The sequence below is a fragment of the Tuber melanosporum genome (genome assembly GCF_000151645.1).
Source record: "Tuber melanosporum whole genome shotgun sequence assembly, scaffold_176, strain Mel28".
NCBI lineage: Eukaryota > Fungi > Ascomycota > Pezizomycetes > Pezizales > Tuberaceae > Tuber > Tuber melanosporum.
In genome coordinates, this window is record NW_003298837.1 from 108,712 (window position 1) to 124,509 (window position 15,798).

General features: G+C 48.2%; 2 protein-coding genes; one reads left to right on the plus strand and one right to left on the minus strand.

Moving 5' to 3' along the window:
- Positions 1–546: 546 nt before the first annotated feature.
- On the plus strand, positions 547–759 carry GSTUM_00003537001 (uncharacterized protein; the record flags this gene model as incomplete). Its single annotated transcript, XM_002837129.1, has 2 exons — positions 547–665; positions 723–759. 2 exons carry the CDS (start codon positions 547–549, stop codon positions 757–759), a joined length of 156 nt encoding a protein of 51 aa, XP_002837175.1.
- Positions 760–13,602: 12,843 nt separating this feature from the next.
- Positions 13,603–15,544, minus strand: GSTUM_00003538001 (uncharacterized protein). XM_002837130.2 has 2 exons: positions 13,759–15,544; positions 13,603–13,700 (listed from the first exon to the last, which is right to left on the minus strand). Exon 1 carries the CDS (start codon positions 15,489–15,491, stop codon positions 13,797–13,799), a length of 1,695 nt encoding a protein of 564 aa, XP_002837176.1. The 5' UTR covers positions 15,492–15,544; the 3' UTR covers positions 13,603–13,700; positions 13,759–13,796.
- Between the last annotated feature and the right edge of the window lie 254 nt (positions 15,545–15,798).

Below are 15,798 nucleotides of genomic sequence, written 5' to 3' on the forward strand. Positions count from 1 at the left end.
GCAGCTTATATGCGTTTTGCCTGATCGAAGTAAAGCGATCACTCCGGGGGCGTATCAGGTCAATCGCGCTTCCAACCAAGGCCCACAACAAAAATAATTATCTGAAGGATCACACAACAGATCCTAAATTTCCCATCATAGATTTCTCTTCTCCCTCCTCATGATTTCGAGCTAGATATGAATGGGAAAAAAAAGAAGGAAATGGAGTGGGAAGCTGTCTTCAAAATCCCATATATTGGAGATGGTAAGACTTCTCGCGGCTATGCTCACTAAGGAGAACCTCTTGGGCACAGGGGAACGTTTTCGGAGCGACTCCGGTGTTACCCTAAAGCTTTCTTATAATACGAACATCGATGAGATGTACCCTTCCAGGATGCCGGGAGTATTTCCGGAAGTGGCCCGTTATCTTTGAGTCACCAACTCTTGAGAGGTTGGAGATTGTAGTTAGCCTTTGCGAAGGGGCGGAGCTTGGGGTTCGCGCATCTGCGGGATTTCCTAGCCTTAAAGTTCTTCCTCGTGCTGTAGAGTTGGGATACCGCGGGGTTAATGTTTTCCCGGAGGATAGTAGAAACGGGGATATTGTACTTAGGTTGGAGAACCCCAATTAGGGAGGGAGGGGGGGGTCGAGGAAGCAATGAACAAGATAGGACGGAGGGTTTTCGTTGGTGAGCGACTTTACACGGCGGGGAGATTTTCTTCGGCTTTGTTGTTACTAAGATGAGGATTAACATATCCATTCTTGCTTGGAGGTCGGATTAATTCAGTATCCGATGAACTATTCCGATACCACAGGGTCGAAAAAGGTCAGGCAATTCTTGTTCCTCACGAGATGGATACTTAGAGGTGAAAGGCGGAGAGAATGGAGAATACCTATGGTGAAAAGATGGCTATCATATCCTCATTGACGCTGTCGGAGTCTTTTTACATGTCAATATCTTGAAGGGATTGAAGAACCCATATGAAGGGACTATGGTCAAGGAATATGCCCAGGCTCCGGGCGTTGAAACCGACTACGCTGCTCAAACTATTGTACAAGAGGTTGTTAGTGGATATCGGAGGTTCTTGGAGAAACTTGCCGTTTCTATCGCAGAAGAGTTTCCCGCTGGTTCTAGTGCCCTTTTTTCTGCGAGAATTCAACAATGGTAAGCTTTTGGAAGTGGTAAATGTTGGAAATACTGCTTGACATGCTCCGAACACACCCAGCATGCTTCTTTACATTTTACCTTCGCTTTTGTTTCCTTGTTCGCTGTTCGCTACTCGTCCGCCGTCTGTCGTCCTTCTCCGGCAGCTCTTTTCCCATGCTCCCAGCTACATTGCAAGCCATTGCAATCTCCCTAACCCCCGCCATACGCCCCCCCCTCCTCCGCACCACTACGTCGTACGTTTCTCTTTGGTCTTGACGGTTCGTGTCCGCTCGATTGTTCAGGCGGAGGTTTCGAGTATGCTCTTTGGGGAAGACCATCTGGGGAAGAGCATCTATAATAATGGGAACAGGGGAGGCGGAAATGGAAGAGGCGGAAACGGAAGGGGATGAGATGGGAGGCGAAAGCGGAAAGGACGGGAGTGTTCTTTGTGGCGCCTGTTTTTGTTCTTTATCTATTTGCACTGGGGCATGAGGAGGAAGGGGCGACTCGTATGGACAAGCGAGAATGATAGTAGACAATAAGCAGTGTTCGGTGGAATGATAAAAGGATGCTTTGCCGTTTAGTTAATTGGTCGGGCAGGAATGAGTTGGGAAATTAAGAAAAGTTGTCGAGCGAGTTGTGAAGCAAGAGTGTGATCCCCCGCTATTTGGTTGGGAAGAGTTTTCACAGCATCTTTAGTTTTTACGGTTTCGTTTACTTTCATCCTTGCCTCCGGTTAGAACTTGTTGTCTAAAAGTTAAACATGATGCCAATAGGGTAGATATCTAGATTACTATCATACTATGGTAGGAATCTATGCTCCGGGTGGGTGCTTGAGATGGATGCTAGCTACGTGTAGAACCGTGAGGGAGCCGGACTCTGGAAAAGATATTTTGATAAGAGCCGAGCAGTCTACCCCATACACACCGTCAATGCCATCGCTCTAGTTCTTAAACTTAACCGGGTCGTTCTTAGCAAGATTACATCAAGCTCTACAGTGGTGGTTCACGATGACTGTCTTAACCTGGGGCTCGAGTTGAAATTACGAGCTAAGAAACTCAAATGCGGGGGCACTCTTACGGGAGAGATAACGGGTGGGGGTTCTGACAAACGTCGATTGACCCTGTCAAAGAGTATATCACCTCACCAAGTTCACTGAGTTCTTCAATGGGTTCCAAGAAACCCACATGGAGATCTCTCTTCCGGCATTGACTTTTCCGACCCATCAGAGAGAGCAAGGCCAGGGTCGAGGAAATCCGGGATTGGTTGCAGAGTATCATATTCCGAGAGAAATCTTCGAGAAGGCACTGTTGGAGGCTTAGCAACTTGATAGGGACGCTGTCAGAGAGATCGAGGCAGCTGCCGATCAATGTGATATTATAAGAGAGTTGGAATGCTCGAGGCCAAGGCTTACAGTACGAAGGGGGTGCCTCGCAAGGCATTGTTAAAGCCTATCGAGCACATATTACCTAATTAGTAGTTTAGTTTGAGCGATAGGGTCGTCTCCACTTAGGATTCTGGCAAAGTTCTGGTTGCGACTAGCGGGAGTGTCGTCGGCCAGACCAGGATTTCAATGCTAAGCGAGTGATATCCTATGATAAACACAGGCATGGGCCGGCTCAGGCTCGAGCCGTATAGTAAACCTCAGGCGGCCCGAGCCCATTTCCTCACGAGCTAGCTCATGGCAAACACTAGCTCTGCTCCCAACCACCCTTCTGTTATGGGTGAGGGGTTTACAGGAGGAGGCAAAAAAAACAATCAGTCCATTGGAGCAAGGATTGTAGGGGCACTCTATCCGACTTTTCTTTTTTTTTTTAAAAAAAAAAGGCAAGTGCCGCATTTGAACGTCGGTTGCTGCGGCCTAATGCTTTCGGTAATGCGAGAGAGCGAGTGAAGCCCGCGCCGTATGGGCGCAGACACACGATAAATAGGTGCTCACCCACCTGTAACGTCCTGGACACTCGATTCCATTGGCCTCCATGCCCCCCCCCGCGATGGCGAACGCCCACACTTTGCGCCTCGCCAGTTCGCCTCTCTTAATCATGTCGGTAGACCCGATTATTGGCACTGTGAACCGTAACAAAGACAATACAAAGCTGTATCCTCATGGTATCTCCATGTTTTAATTATTTTGCGAGCCAGTGGAAGCTTATATTGCAGACTTGATCCGCGGCCCCAACGGCCTTTTTGACAAGCCAAGCGGGGTAGCACAACGACACGCAGATATCTGGCGCACGCGCCAGCGAGCGATCGAATGATTGCAAGCCAAATCGGATAACTTTTTGACACCTGATATCCATGATAGAACGTTAAAAAGGATAACTGATAGCGGCGGCATTTCTCGTATGATATTAAATTCCCTGCCGTTTGTGAGCGCAATTTCTAATGCATAAGCGCAAAAAATCGGTCGGAGCCTCGAGATTTTTGCGGTAGCCGATAACTGTGGTGTTGGAAGGATTTTTGAAAGGCATCGCTATCTCTGTTCGAGCGGTAAGTTCCGTTAGATCAGCCCAACCTGAAAACTAGCGCAAATTGAGGTGAGGCTATATTGTTTACCTCATCCAGAGAATTGGCTATCTTCTAGCTTAGCTAACCAAACTTTAATCATATCATACGTTATCTTAAGTGAGACGCGGACCCTAACGTGTTACTAGTTGCCGTTGCAGCAAACTAGAACTAAGCCAATTACCGGCTCCGAAATGGAATCTCTCTTATATTGAGCGAGCAGTGATAGGGTACGGGACTGTACTCGTTCAAGCCTCCATAGGAGGCAGTGTTTGTATCATACCACCAAGTTCGCTGCCCCAGATATTTATCAAGTATCACCCATTGCAACCGCCATGCAGAACTCCCTATCAAATCATACACCGTCCACCAAAACGTGATGGCTGCTATCATACTCCTTTGGATGTGTGCAGGGATTTTCTGGCTGATCATAACGTTACTAAATCCTAACCCTGTAGTCTACCGGTTGAAAGCAGGAAGTATAAAGATGGGTCTCCTGATTTGGATTTCTCAGTCTGACTTCCTTTCGCTTCCTTCTTGATATTATTCAGGATTCCGCCATCTCGAAATCGGGTCCCGCACCAATTCAGAATGTTGAAATCCATCATCTTGCTCTGCCTCGCAGTTCATATGGGCAGTGCCCACTGGTCTGGTCATGAGCAGGAGGGCATCACCCGTATCCTTGTTCGTCAGACCTTTATGTCCACGACGGCTGCTAGATCCACATCAGTGGCAAGAACTACTGCACCTACAGCATCAGTGCTAAGGACTACTGTACCCACAGTATCAGTACCAAGGACTACTGTACCCACAGTATCAGTACCGAGGACTACTGTACCCACAGTATCTGTGCCACGGACTACTGTACCCACAGTATCAGTACCAAGGACTACTGTACCCACAGCATCCGTACCGAGGACTACTGTACCCACAGTATCTGTGCCAAGGACTACTGTACCCACAGTATCAGTACCAAGGACTACTGTACCCACAGTATCAGTACCGAGGACTACTGTACCTACTATATCTCCACCCCGGATATCAACATCGACCCCACCCTCACGTCTGAGCGGTACATCCGGGGCACGACTCTCCACACTGACCTCCACTACTATACGATCCTCCACCACACGATCCATCACTCCACAGCCCTCCATTACCATACGATCCTCCACCACACGATCCACCACACGATCCTCTACTATACGATCCTCCACCACACGATCCACCGCCACACGGCGCTCCACTACTACACGATCCTCTACTATACGATCCTCCACCACACGATCCACCGCCACACGACGCTCCACTACTACACGATCCTCCACCATACGATCCACCATACGATCCACCACACGATCCTCTACTATACGATCCCCCACCACACGATCCACCACCACACGGCGCTCCACTACAATACGATCCACCACCTTACGATCTACCACTAGACCTTCCACCTCACGACGCTCCACCTCACGAAGATCCACCCCACGACCCCCCACCCCACACCCAGCGCCCACCTCATTCCCCACGGTCGACGAAGACGCTGTGGCACCGAAAGACGCAGCGCCTGTCACGACCACCCACGGCTTCGTTACAGCCACCATCGACGACAGCCCTGTCACCTTGGCCTACTCTGGCGAAGTTGTCCCCCTCCAAACCTTAGACGATCACAGGCCTGCCCCAATTAGCTTTAAACCTGCCGCGCTTGCAGCGCTTGCGAGTGACGATGAAACAAAACTCTTTGGTGAACTTTTGGCGCTAGCGCCATCCGTCTTTGAAAGCCTCGAAGCAGATAAGGAATACTACATTTTCGCACCCACTACCCAGTTCGTTTTAGAGTTCCTCGGGGAACACCGGGACGATCAACAGTGGCTTGCCCGCCGCAACTTGCTTGTCGACCCCTACATCAGCCAGCAGTTCGCAGAGAAGCCCGAGGAAGGGCCAGATATCAAGTATGAGTCGCTCACTCTCGAAACTAGATTGGTGGGCGAAACCAAATACGTGGACCTCGGACCTGGTGAAGCAGCTCTTGTGGTCTCCAATCCTGTGCCCGATGGGGATGGTGCAGTGGAAATCACCTCTGGATTTGGAAATTCGACACTGGTTCATGCTGAGGGTATACCCTTTGAGGGCGGTGTCGTCAAGAAATGCGAGGGGTAAGCGCACCACTCAAGATTGCTGTGAAATCAAGTGAACTAATATTATTGAAGATTCTTTACCCTTCCGCGTGTGCTTGAAACTGTCCTTGGGGGTACCCAGGGTCGCATATGGTCTTCAGCACTGGAGAAAGCCAATATGTTGAAAGAGCTGTCAGAAGATGGGATGGCAACAATATTCGCCGTGGAAGACGATAAATTAGATAAAACAAAGCTGCCGGAGCCGGATCAGCTAAACAAGCTCACTTACGATGGCCTTTTGTACCAGCCTAACATGACCGATGGCAGCTGCTTGACGACCAGGGGTGGTGGGCTGCGCATCATACGAAATGGCGATGATATATACGTCAATGATGCCCTGGTCACCAAGACAGATGTTATTTCCAAGAATTGTGTCATCCATTATCTGGAGAAGGTATATTGTACATTTTCTGCTTTTGGGCTTCTCTGTACTAACTTGAATTTAGATTCCAGAGTACGGGACATGTATACCCATTCCAAGCTCTGTGGGATCAACGGCAGTCGTACCCAAGGTGGCTGTCCTTGTTCTATCGGTTGCTAGTCTTGCGGTGTGTCTGTTGATGTAAGTATGTGGACCGGTCATATGGGTGGATGTCGATGCTGTCGATACCCTCTAGGCACGTAATAGCCTAGTTCAGGGGGGTTCTCTAATTGTTGGGGAGGAAGCACTGTACTGTATAGAAAACCGATGCTCTCTGCGCCGGGATATCAAGGTGGAGGGGGGGTGGTGGGCGATGATAATGCAATTTTTAGGCTGCCAGAGTAATTTCACAAAGATCTATTATTTTTTTGAGTAATGGAGAACCTAGATATCGTTAGCATCCTTCCTGTGCTGTGGACGAGGTACTCGAGTAAATGGATACAATAGTACTTTTTCCCTAAGGAAAAGCCGAAATTATCCTCCCGGATAAGAGAGATCACATGCAAAATTGTAAAACAATGCCGAAAGGGGGTAGACCAATTGAGGCAATTCATTTTATGGCGTAGACCCCCCCACCCCCTGCTCGTCAGCCAATTCCGGGAGGTTTTTCTTTTTGTAACCCCCGTGGCCAAGAGGTGGCTTGTTTGCCAATACTTGTACTTGTGATACGCAAGAAGTATGTTACACGAGTGAAACCGAGAGGTTATATCTTGTATGGGCACTCAGGTAGGCACTGGTTTCTTGCCCGGTATTTTGCGAATCCTAAAGCACGCCTGTGAGCATCGCGTACATTTTCGGTACCTGTTCAGTGGAGAATCGGATGTTTAGTGCTTATATTAATTTCTGGATTGAGGACTTGCTCAAGGCCATCATCCACGTTAACAATTTCAGCAATAGGAGCCTTGGGTGGTCCGCATACCCGTGATGATGACAGCGAATCCCCCCCCCTCGCTCCCCGGTTTCGAGTCAGGTACGCAAATTGGTGGTAATAAAATATTTAGGTTCAATTTGCGTATCCCCGTGTGATTGGAAGTTCGCGCTTCGTGGGGATCGGAATCAGTCAAAGTCGGATGGTAATCTAGAAGTCGGCTTGGGGTTCATATAGTGGATGTGTTGGGGGTTGCGAGTGGATGCTGGAAAGTTACGGTTGACTCTAAAGGTTTCTGGAGTCTGGTGAATCGCTAGGAATGTGGAAGATCGTTCTAGAGATCTAGCGACGTACGGAGAAGATCTCTAGACTGTTGGATTTCGTCAGAGACAGATCGTGAGTTGCAGTTGGTCATGGAAGTTTCGTTTATTTTAGCACCATAAGGGTTTGTGGGAATGATTCTCCGGGCATGTTTTTTTTCCCTTTGTTTTTATGCGTGAATTCAGGAAATAGGGATACAATATGCCTGGAGGAAGACTGACATGTGTGGTGATCCATGGAAAGATCAAGATTGTTGAATTGTGGCTTGATATATACAGCTGCCTTTACCGTCGGCCTAGTTTAGAAGAACTATGTCCGCAATCTGCCTTCCTACAGCATGGAGATCCCACGGCGGTCAAGTCTGATTCTATTCCGCCCACTCTATTGCTGCGCTCTTTACTCTTGCCTATCCAAAATCGGCACGTTTTTCCTTTGATATCAGTGGAGTCGGAGCAGGAATGGGGACACAGGGACAGGTGTGGTCCATGGAAGAATCAGGATGCTTTGGTCATGCTTTATTCATACCCCTGAGTTTATCGATGGCCCAGCTTAAAGCGGGACGACAAATAAGCCTGGAAGGAGAAGAGAACAAAGTTGTTGACCACACCTCTCTTATCTTTTCCAAAAGGTATCTAGGTCGTAGGCCGGTATGATGAAAGAGCCCGGTGAAAAGCTCATAGTCATGGTTGATCAATCGGGTATGATGGGGAAAACACAAGGCTCACTCGCGACTTTATAGACTAATTCAACCCTTTCCGGATGGCTGGGGAGGTGGGAGAAATTAATGATTCAATTGGATATTAGTCAATGCAGTTGAAAAATCTTAGGTGGTCCCGATTGTCGCTAGTGTTAGTTACGGGGCCTGCGGGGCCCCGAAATCTCCGCCCCTCCGTCCCATTCCCCTCCCCGCTGAGCGGGCAGGGGCAGGGCCTTTTTTCCATGACCACCTACCTCCGCCTCCACCCAGCCTTTATAGCCCGGACAGGCCCGCATCAATCTTAGGAGGCGAGAAACGGGGGCAGTGGCAGGGGTGACTGAGTAAATATTTCCCCCCGTGCCGGCAAGTGAAAGCCTACCCCGCGCCACCCCGTAACGAACACTGATTGTCACTCGAAATTCACTGCATTGAGGCAATGTCAGCGGAAATAGAGAGAATATTTAACAGCTAAGTTCTGATTTAAATCTACTGCTATATCCTCTACTAATAGTTCTACTAAAAGTTTCCCCTACCCTATCAGATATTAGTGGAAAGGACCTGATCACAGACCATAGGAGTTGTTAAAGCGATGGGGTTATTGAAGCGGTAGAGTATATGAAGTCTTGGAGAGAGGCTGGGTTGGTGTCTGAAAAGCAACTTGTTGAAGCCAAGTTAATACTAAGAAATCTTGAAAACGATTCTGTGCAGAGATTGGAGGGGAAAGGCGGTGGTGGAGGCGTTATTTCAGCTTCGGGCAAATCTGATAAGCAGTCGGATATTAACATAAGTGTTGTAATTGGTTAGAGTAACTCGTCTAGGTCTGCTACTGTGCACTCTGGCAGGCTCCATCGAGCGCTGGGTTGCCCCTAAGAGCCTTGGAAAACAGGAGTTCAGAGACGCGAGGGGGAGCGGATGGGATGATCTCTGGGCGCTTAGAGAAATCTTACCCAAAGCAGAACATAAGATTGGCGATGGCATTGAGAGGCTAGGGTCAAAGCTGATAGTCATCAAGGACCCTCATGGTGATGAGGTGAGTGCTATTGTCAAGGATAAGACGATGTCCTTCATGAAGGTTCGGAAGAAGGAGACGAAGGAGGTGAAGAAGATCGCAAGGCTTCAAAAGAAGCTGCATGCTAGGGAGAAGCATGCCAAAATAGTGGGCCAGCATAAGGAGAAGGAAAGGAAGTTGCAGGGGAAAGCAATGACGGAGGAGGAGACCAGGGAAACGCACAAAGAGAAAGCTCGCATGCATAGAGAGAGGAAGGGAAGGGGACAGCGGGAGATGCAAATGCAAGAAAAGTAGTAGGAGGCGACGAAAGTGGGGGAGTGAAATCACAGTTTTGCACTTGTAGTGTAACCGTACCTTTATATCCAGAGCGTAGGCCACCGGTGGGTACGGTGTATATATGATGCGTCCCAAATTTTGTAAATTATCTATCAAGCTCCGGAAAAGCATTATCCATAGCAGCCATTCATGGTGTTTCATAGGTCGGCGCTTTAGCAAATCACAGACTTTAGCAGGGGAATATTAGATTGATCAACCTATCAACGATATCATACAAGAACAAATACAACCTTCAGATAGCCCCACTCACGCCCACACGTGCACACTAGATAGTCTTTCCCGAACCCCGAACTCCCAATCTATGATAGCATCAACTAGTGATAGGGAAGAAAAACGTGATCTAAGAGAACCAGGGCAAAGAAAGGTTAAGCAATAAAGAAATTACTTAAATAAAACCCTTGGTAAACGCTTCCACAGCGGGTATTATATCGTAAGTTGCTCGCAAGGTCGATTGATTGTCGATGAAAGGGTACTGTACTGTACCACCACCCCACCATTCCTGAATCAACCAATCTTCACCAATCTTCCAGCAACTGTGATGGTGGGGGGACGTATCACACATACCGGTGTATTTGTGGTATACTCGTGCGCGGAAAAGTGCTGTTGGAGATGGGATTGGCTAGAGATTTTAACCTCTCTAGTTTTGGCAATTTTCTGCTTCTAATAGAAAATTCTATCGTAATATTATTTGACGGGTCTTCCATACATCCCTGCGTTATACCAACACTAGCCCTCTTTCTCCCACGAGGCTGAGCCGGTGCGCTGGAAGTGGAGTTGGAAAACAGGTGTTTGTCTATCGAGTGATGTTTTGTGATCTCGTTGCTTATAGTTATCAACCCAAGCGGCGTGCGGATGCACGGATGCCGGCATCCGTCGGCGGATAAAACCGGGTACGGGGAGGACTGTCTGCTTTCCAGCTTCACATGTGCTATGCCGAGAGCTTTAGCAGGTGGTACTATAGGTTTCGGAGTATGGAGAATGGGCGGGCAAGCTGGTTTGTCTATTTGCGGAGGGGACATGTAAAGTATTATACGCTGATCCCGGATTCCTAATAATATTAATAATAACATGACCGGAAAAAAAGAGGGTAGAGGCTGAAAACAAACCCTCCTAAATTATGTAATTCATGACAAATTAATTAGGTAAAGTCCTATTAACTATCAGCAGCACTCCAAATTTTGTGCGAAGCCCGGTCATCTCACTGCCCTTGCTCCACGCTAGATATGGTATCCATGGTATTTTAAGGTTCCCAATTACCACTGTACCATTCAATAATTCAAGAGTGGCGTGAATATGAGTGACAGGGTGGGAGAAGGTGACCCCCTAAACTGTTTGTCTATGATACATAGCGTTTAAGTTTAGCAAAATTGACCTCAAAAATTGGTAACCCTTGGTATATTTTTCTCCGCTTCCACAACTACGGACCTGTACATTTCATCATGTGCCTGACCACGCAAAATTATCAGACTGGAATAAGAATACTGACTATAGTGTACCAACTTATGATTCGTGCATCCCAAAGCGTACACCAGCGATTAGCATTTTTAAATGATTATACCCCTCCACCTAGATAAATATTACTTCAAAAAAACCACTAGGGTATTGGGAATGCTAAAGAGAATAACGTAGTGGTTTTTTTTGAATTACAGGTCTCGATAGTGAGATATGATCAATTGATGAGTTGAAGCCTGGTGTACGTTTTGGATTGCACGAACCATACATGTTTTTTCTAGCACATTTTCACTCGTCCATTTCGAGACATTTGGAGGCGTTCCTTGTTTACAACGGATAGCTTGATTCGCGAAGCAGTCTATCATCGTAATACGGCGTTGGCTCTAACCACAGCTATATCCTATCATTCCGGGGGGGGGGGGGAAGTCCCTTCATTCTATTTTCTCTCACCTGCTCCTACGATTCACTGGTGGATGGGACCCGTGCGGCGCCGGGGCTCTTTGGTCTCTTTTCTCAACCGGTGAGGGCCGCCACTAGTATGGGGGTTGAAAGAATCCCCGGATACTTGCATATCATTGTCGAGTAGCCTTGTAGGAAAACGGGGGGAGGTGTTCCCTCCGGCCGGCCCTTCGAGGTGTGCTATTGGGGGTCTTTGCCGTCAGGCGGCGTTGATGAAAGTTCTATCAGGAGTTCGGTGGCCTTCGGCTGGATACCCGGTATAGTATATGTTGGGGATTTCTTCATTGTCATGTTTGGTGCTATCAAATTGATTGCGAGGTTGGTGAGACCGATTTCCGTGGTGGGAAGATTCTTTGTTAGTTTCCCCCGCACACTCCATGATCACGTCTATCTCGGTGATAGTTAATTGCTAATTGGTGACTCCTAAGTGTGATATCGTACTATTCGTGGAGCCGTGCAATTAAGTCTTTGGATGGTTGGTCATAGTGGTCTTGAGAATCCCAGCGCTATCCTCCACTTTCCTCCTGTCTGAACAAGATTCTATAAGCTTATCTACCGCCCAAGCGTGAAGGAGAAAAACGTTAGGATAAGAATGTACGGCTGGGGAAAAATAAAATACGATATAAGCTAAACTTTGTCACAAGGGGACTGGTTCCAAGTTCTGCCATACTCGGGAAACGAAGATTCGCAAACCCGCACCCGACTTTAAAGCAAGTCCCCAGGAAATGGGAGAGGAGGAAATTTTTTTGATTATTGACAATGCTAGAAACCATCTTCCCTTCATGAGATGGCTCAGGTCTAATGGTGTTACTCTCAAAGAAATTCTCGTAATTAAATAAAAATCGCGAGTGCAAATGTGTTTGACCCTGAAAACCCGCCAAGGAACTCGAAATCTCAATAAACGGTTAATAATCTGTGATGGTGTGGGGGAATAAATAGGAGGGATATGTAAATCCAAATGTGTATAACAATGCATATAAAATCCTGAAAAATATCCCGAAAAGCGGATGGGAAAAATAACACGCGGAATCCCCAATTTTTATTGTAAAGTATTAATAAAATAACATAATATATGTCCCAGCTGTGGTACTGTAATATTGACACTTACTGTACCGGCAAAGCGAAGCATTAACTAAGAATGAGAATAAGTTATGCGTTAGAAATTTCAACATCGATGAGCGATGTCTTCGCCTTCATCAGTAAGCATAAGGACCACATCTGGATAACGACATTCTCCACGGCACATGGGCTATGGGTGGCGGTATCATAGGCTGCGGCCCTTTGCGAAATGGCTGGGCAGTTCTGCACTTCTTGAAGGCTCGGCAGCCCGGCTTCTTCATCAGGAACCCGCAGCCTTGGCACGCGCACGACGACGTTGATCATGGCGATTTGTAAAAACGACTCCGGCATCCCAAACCGCGCCTTCTATTTCGCTGCTACCAGCATCGACGGCAAGTCATGGGGTTCCCGCCGGCCAAATATGGTATAGTGTTTTGACCAGTTGTAGGCACCAGGCGCGATTGCACCTTTGCATACGATGGTTCGCCAACCTGACCTTTGAGCATGCCGGCCGCTATGGGGACAGAGCCTGCGAAGCCGTGATTGATACGTGGACGGGAATCGGGGCTCCCGCAGTTGGTGCTGACCCCTCCCATCCGCCGGCCCCCCTGGAACGGCACAATCCCTGCCCTTCCGGATCACGGAATGCTCATGCATATCGCATTTGGTGACGGAGACACACCGGTACGATTCAATGATAGCCCACCTTCACTACTCGTAGTGTTATGCCGCCGGTGTGGTGGGGAAAACATCTGTGCACAGATCCACAGCGATTGCGCGTTTGTCCTAGAGGAGACTATGGTTTCTTCTCCTAATCGCTATATCGATTCCCCTCCCTACCTCAAACTCCAGACACGAAAGTGTGTTACTACGCACTCCGGCTCCCCAACCTAGACCCTCTATACACTCGTGCCGGCACTTTCTGCGACTTCTCGAGCACTGGTACTGTAGCGATCCCCTTTCTCCCGCACTTACCGCTGCGTTTCCGCGTCCTGTCTCGTTGGCTTTAAGAACACGTGCTCGAAATGCTTCTACAGGAGGACGGGGTTCTCCTCATGCCTGGGGGTAACCAGGAGGATTTGGGGCTATTGCAGCACGTCTAGATATGACTTTTAAGGCAACGACTTTTACTGCTTCGTATGAAATTCAGGCTGTTAGGTCTCCCAGAACACAAATAATAAAAAGGCTTATCCTATTTGAAAATACTATCCAACTACCCTATGACATTCCGCTTGAAAACATAAGTCCATTCGTCGTAAATAAACCCAACTAGAAAGAATCCCAGTTAGCTGAGTTCGTGTTTTTATAATCAGCTGCGGGTGCTTACCAAAGAAACTCCACCTCCATCAATGAATCCTTGGGATCTCAGAACCCCAAGTCAGTCAATCCTAGAATCCCTCCTTCAAATTCGTTCTTTCTGGGTATACCAGTTTGCCAGTGCTTTCCTGCTATCGTATCCGTCCAGGCTTGCTCATCCACCCGAGTCTCCTCCCCGATGACCTCGTCCTCATCAGCCGCCATCAAGCTGCGGACCGCAAGTTCCGTTCCTCCTGCTCCTGCACCTGGCGCCTGAGCCGGTCCTTTTTGCGGTGGAAGCCGAACACCTTGGCTCCAGTTGAAGAAATTGTCCTTGTCCCAGATTTGCTTGATGCGCTGCAACTCCTGACGATTATTCCCATAGTATGCTCTTTCATGAGTGCCCTTTGGCAGTGCCGGGTCGGGGAAATTGATGAACGCGGCCCGCTTCATCATGGACAATGGCCTCAACTTCTCCTTGAACGATTGCAAAAACCCCCTCATATTCAGTTCCAACCATTTCTCTTCCCACTGCAACATTATATATGTGTGGTAAACACAGTCACGCCAGCGAAAAGCTGTGGCCTCGCGTTTCTTCTTGCTCGCCACCCCCCCGGAATGAATCCACGTAACTTGCAGGAGGGCTTGCTCTCCCGGGAACAGGTCTCTGAAAGCTTTCATCTCGTCTCGGATAATTGTGGTGGCACTGTCGATTGTTTTCTTATTATTCTTGAAGACGAAGGAGGTATAAATAGTGTAGGTTCTGTTCGTGGGAAAGGTCTTTGTGATTTCTTCCGACCACTGAGACACTAGCGTCTCATGAAGAAATCGTGTAGATTTTTCGGGCATCGATCGCCGTTTGAGTTGCTTCGCTAGCTCTTTGTTTTGAATGCCTCTGTCGATTAGATTGTCAAAGGGCTCTTTGCCGCCATCGTAATAGATGATGAACCGAACCGCAAGCTCACTCTTTATCTGCTGGAGATCGCACAGCCAGCTGGTATCCATAGTCAGGTAATTATCCCACTCTGTCGTATAGAAGTCCTTCATCGTAGCCATGAAATCACCCATCTCCGATGGATCCGGATGCCACGTGTATCTCCCAGCTACCACATCCGGGTCCCGCAGCTCTTGAACGCTCATCTTCAGCTTGACCACAACACCGAAATTACCACCGCCGGCACCGCAGAGTGCCCAGAATAGCCTGTCTTCGTTTGACTTTGGATTGCCACTGTCCTTAACCGTAACCTCTCTTCCGTCGGCGGTGACAATGGTAACCTCCTTCAATGAGTCGCATCCCATTCCGAGGCTTCTGGTGAACGGGCCGAGACCGCCCCCCAAAATAAAACCACTCACACCCACAGTAGGGCATCGCCCACCATTGATGATATACCCATCATGACGGCCGCTGACCAATGTCTTGTATGCATGACCCCACTGCGCACCCCCCTGCAACGTAATGGTTCTCGCTCTCATATCGAGGCTGACCTTGTTCATCTTTACGAGGTCCAACAAGATGCCGTAGTCGGTCGTGGAAAATCCTGCATAGGAATGCCCACCATTCTTGATCGTGATTGGTATTTTCAAATCTTTCGCTTGTTTGACAATGATCTGAACATCAGAGGAACGCAAGGGCTGAACAACGCAAGTGGGCCTCGAGTAGCGGTAGAGGAGGTTGGCAACGGCAACCGAACGCTCATACTCCACTTCCCCGGGTTCGTATACCGGGATTTCTTCATATTTCAGAAAACTAACGATAGTATCCATGGCGAGGAAGAGTAAATGAGGTTATGGAGGATCAAAGAAGAATGGGGTTATGGGAGATCAATGGCTTAGGCCTTGCCGTGGTTGTCTTCGAGCGGCTGCTGATTTCTCCGACCTTTATACGTGGGCAAGTGATAGAGACAATTCAAGTCGTAGCGAACATAGGAACGGCTAGACCGAAACCACCTTTCTTACCAGAACACCGTAAAAGTCTACCGGCCTACTCGAAAGCAATGTGCACATTAGAGACTTTCCACACATCCCTGTTTCCAATTCGAATTCGTGCAAAAGTGGTGGGCAAGGCTAGTAA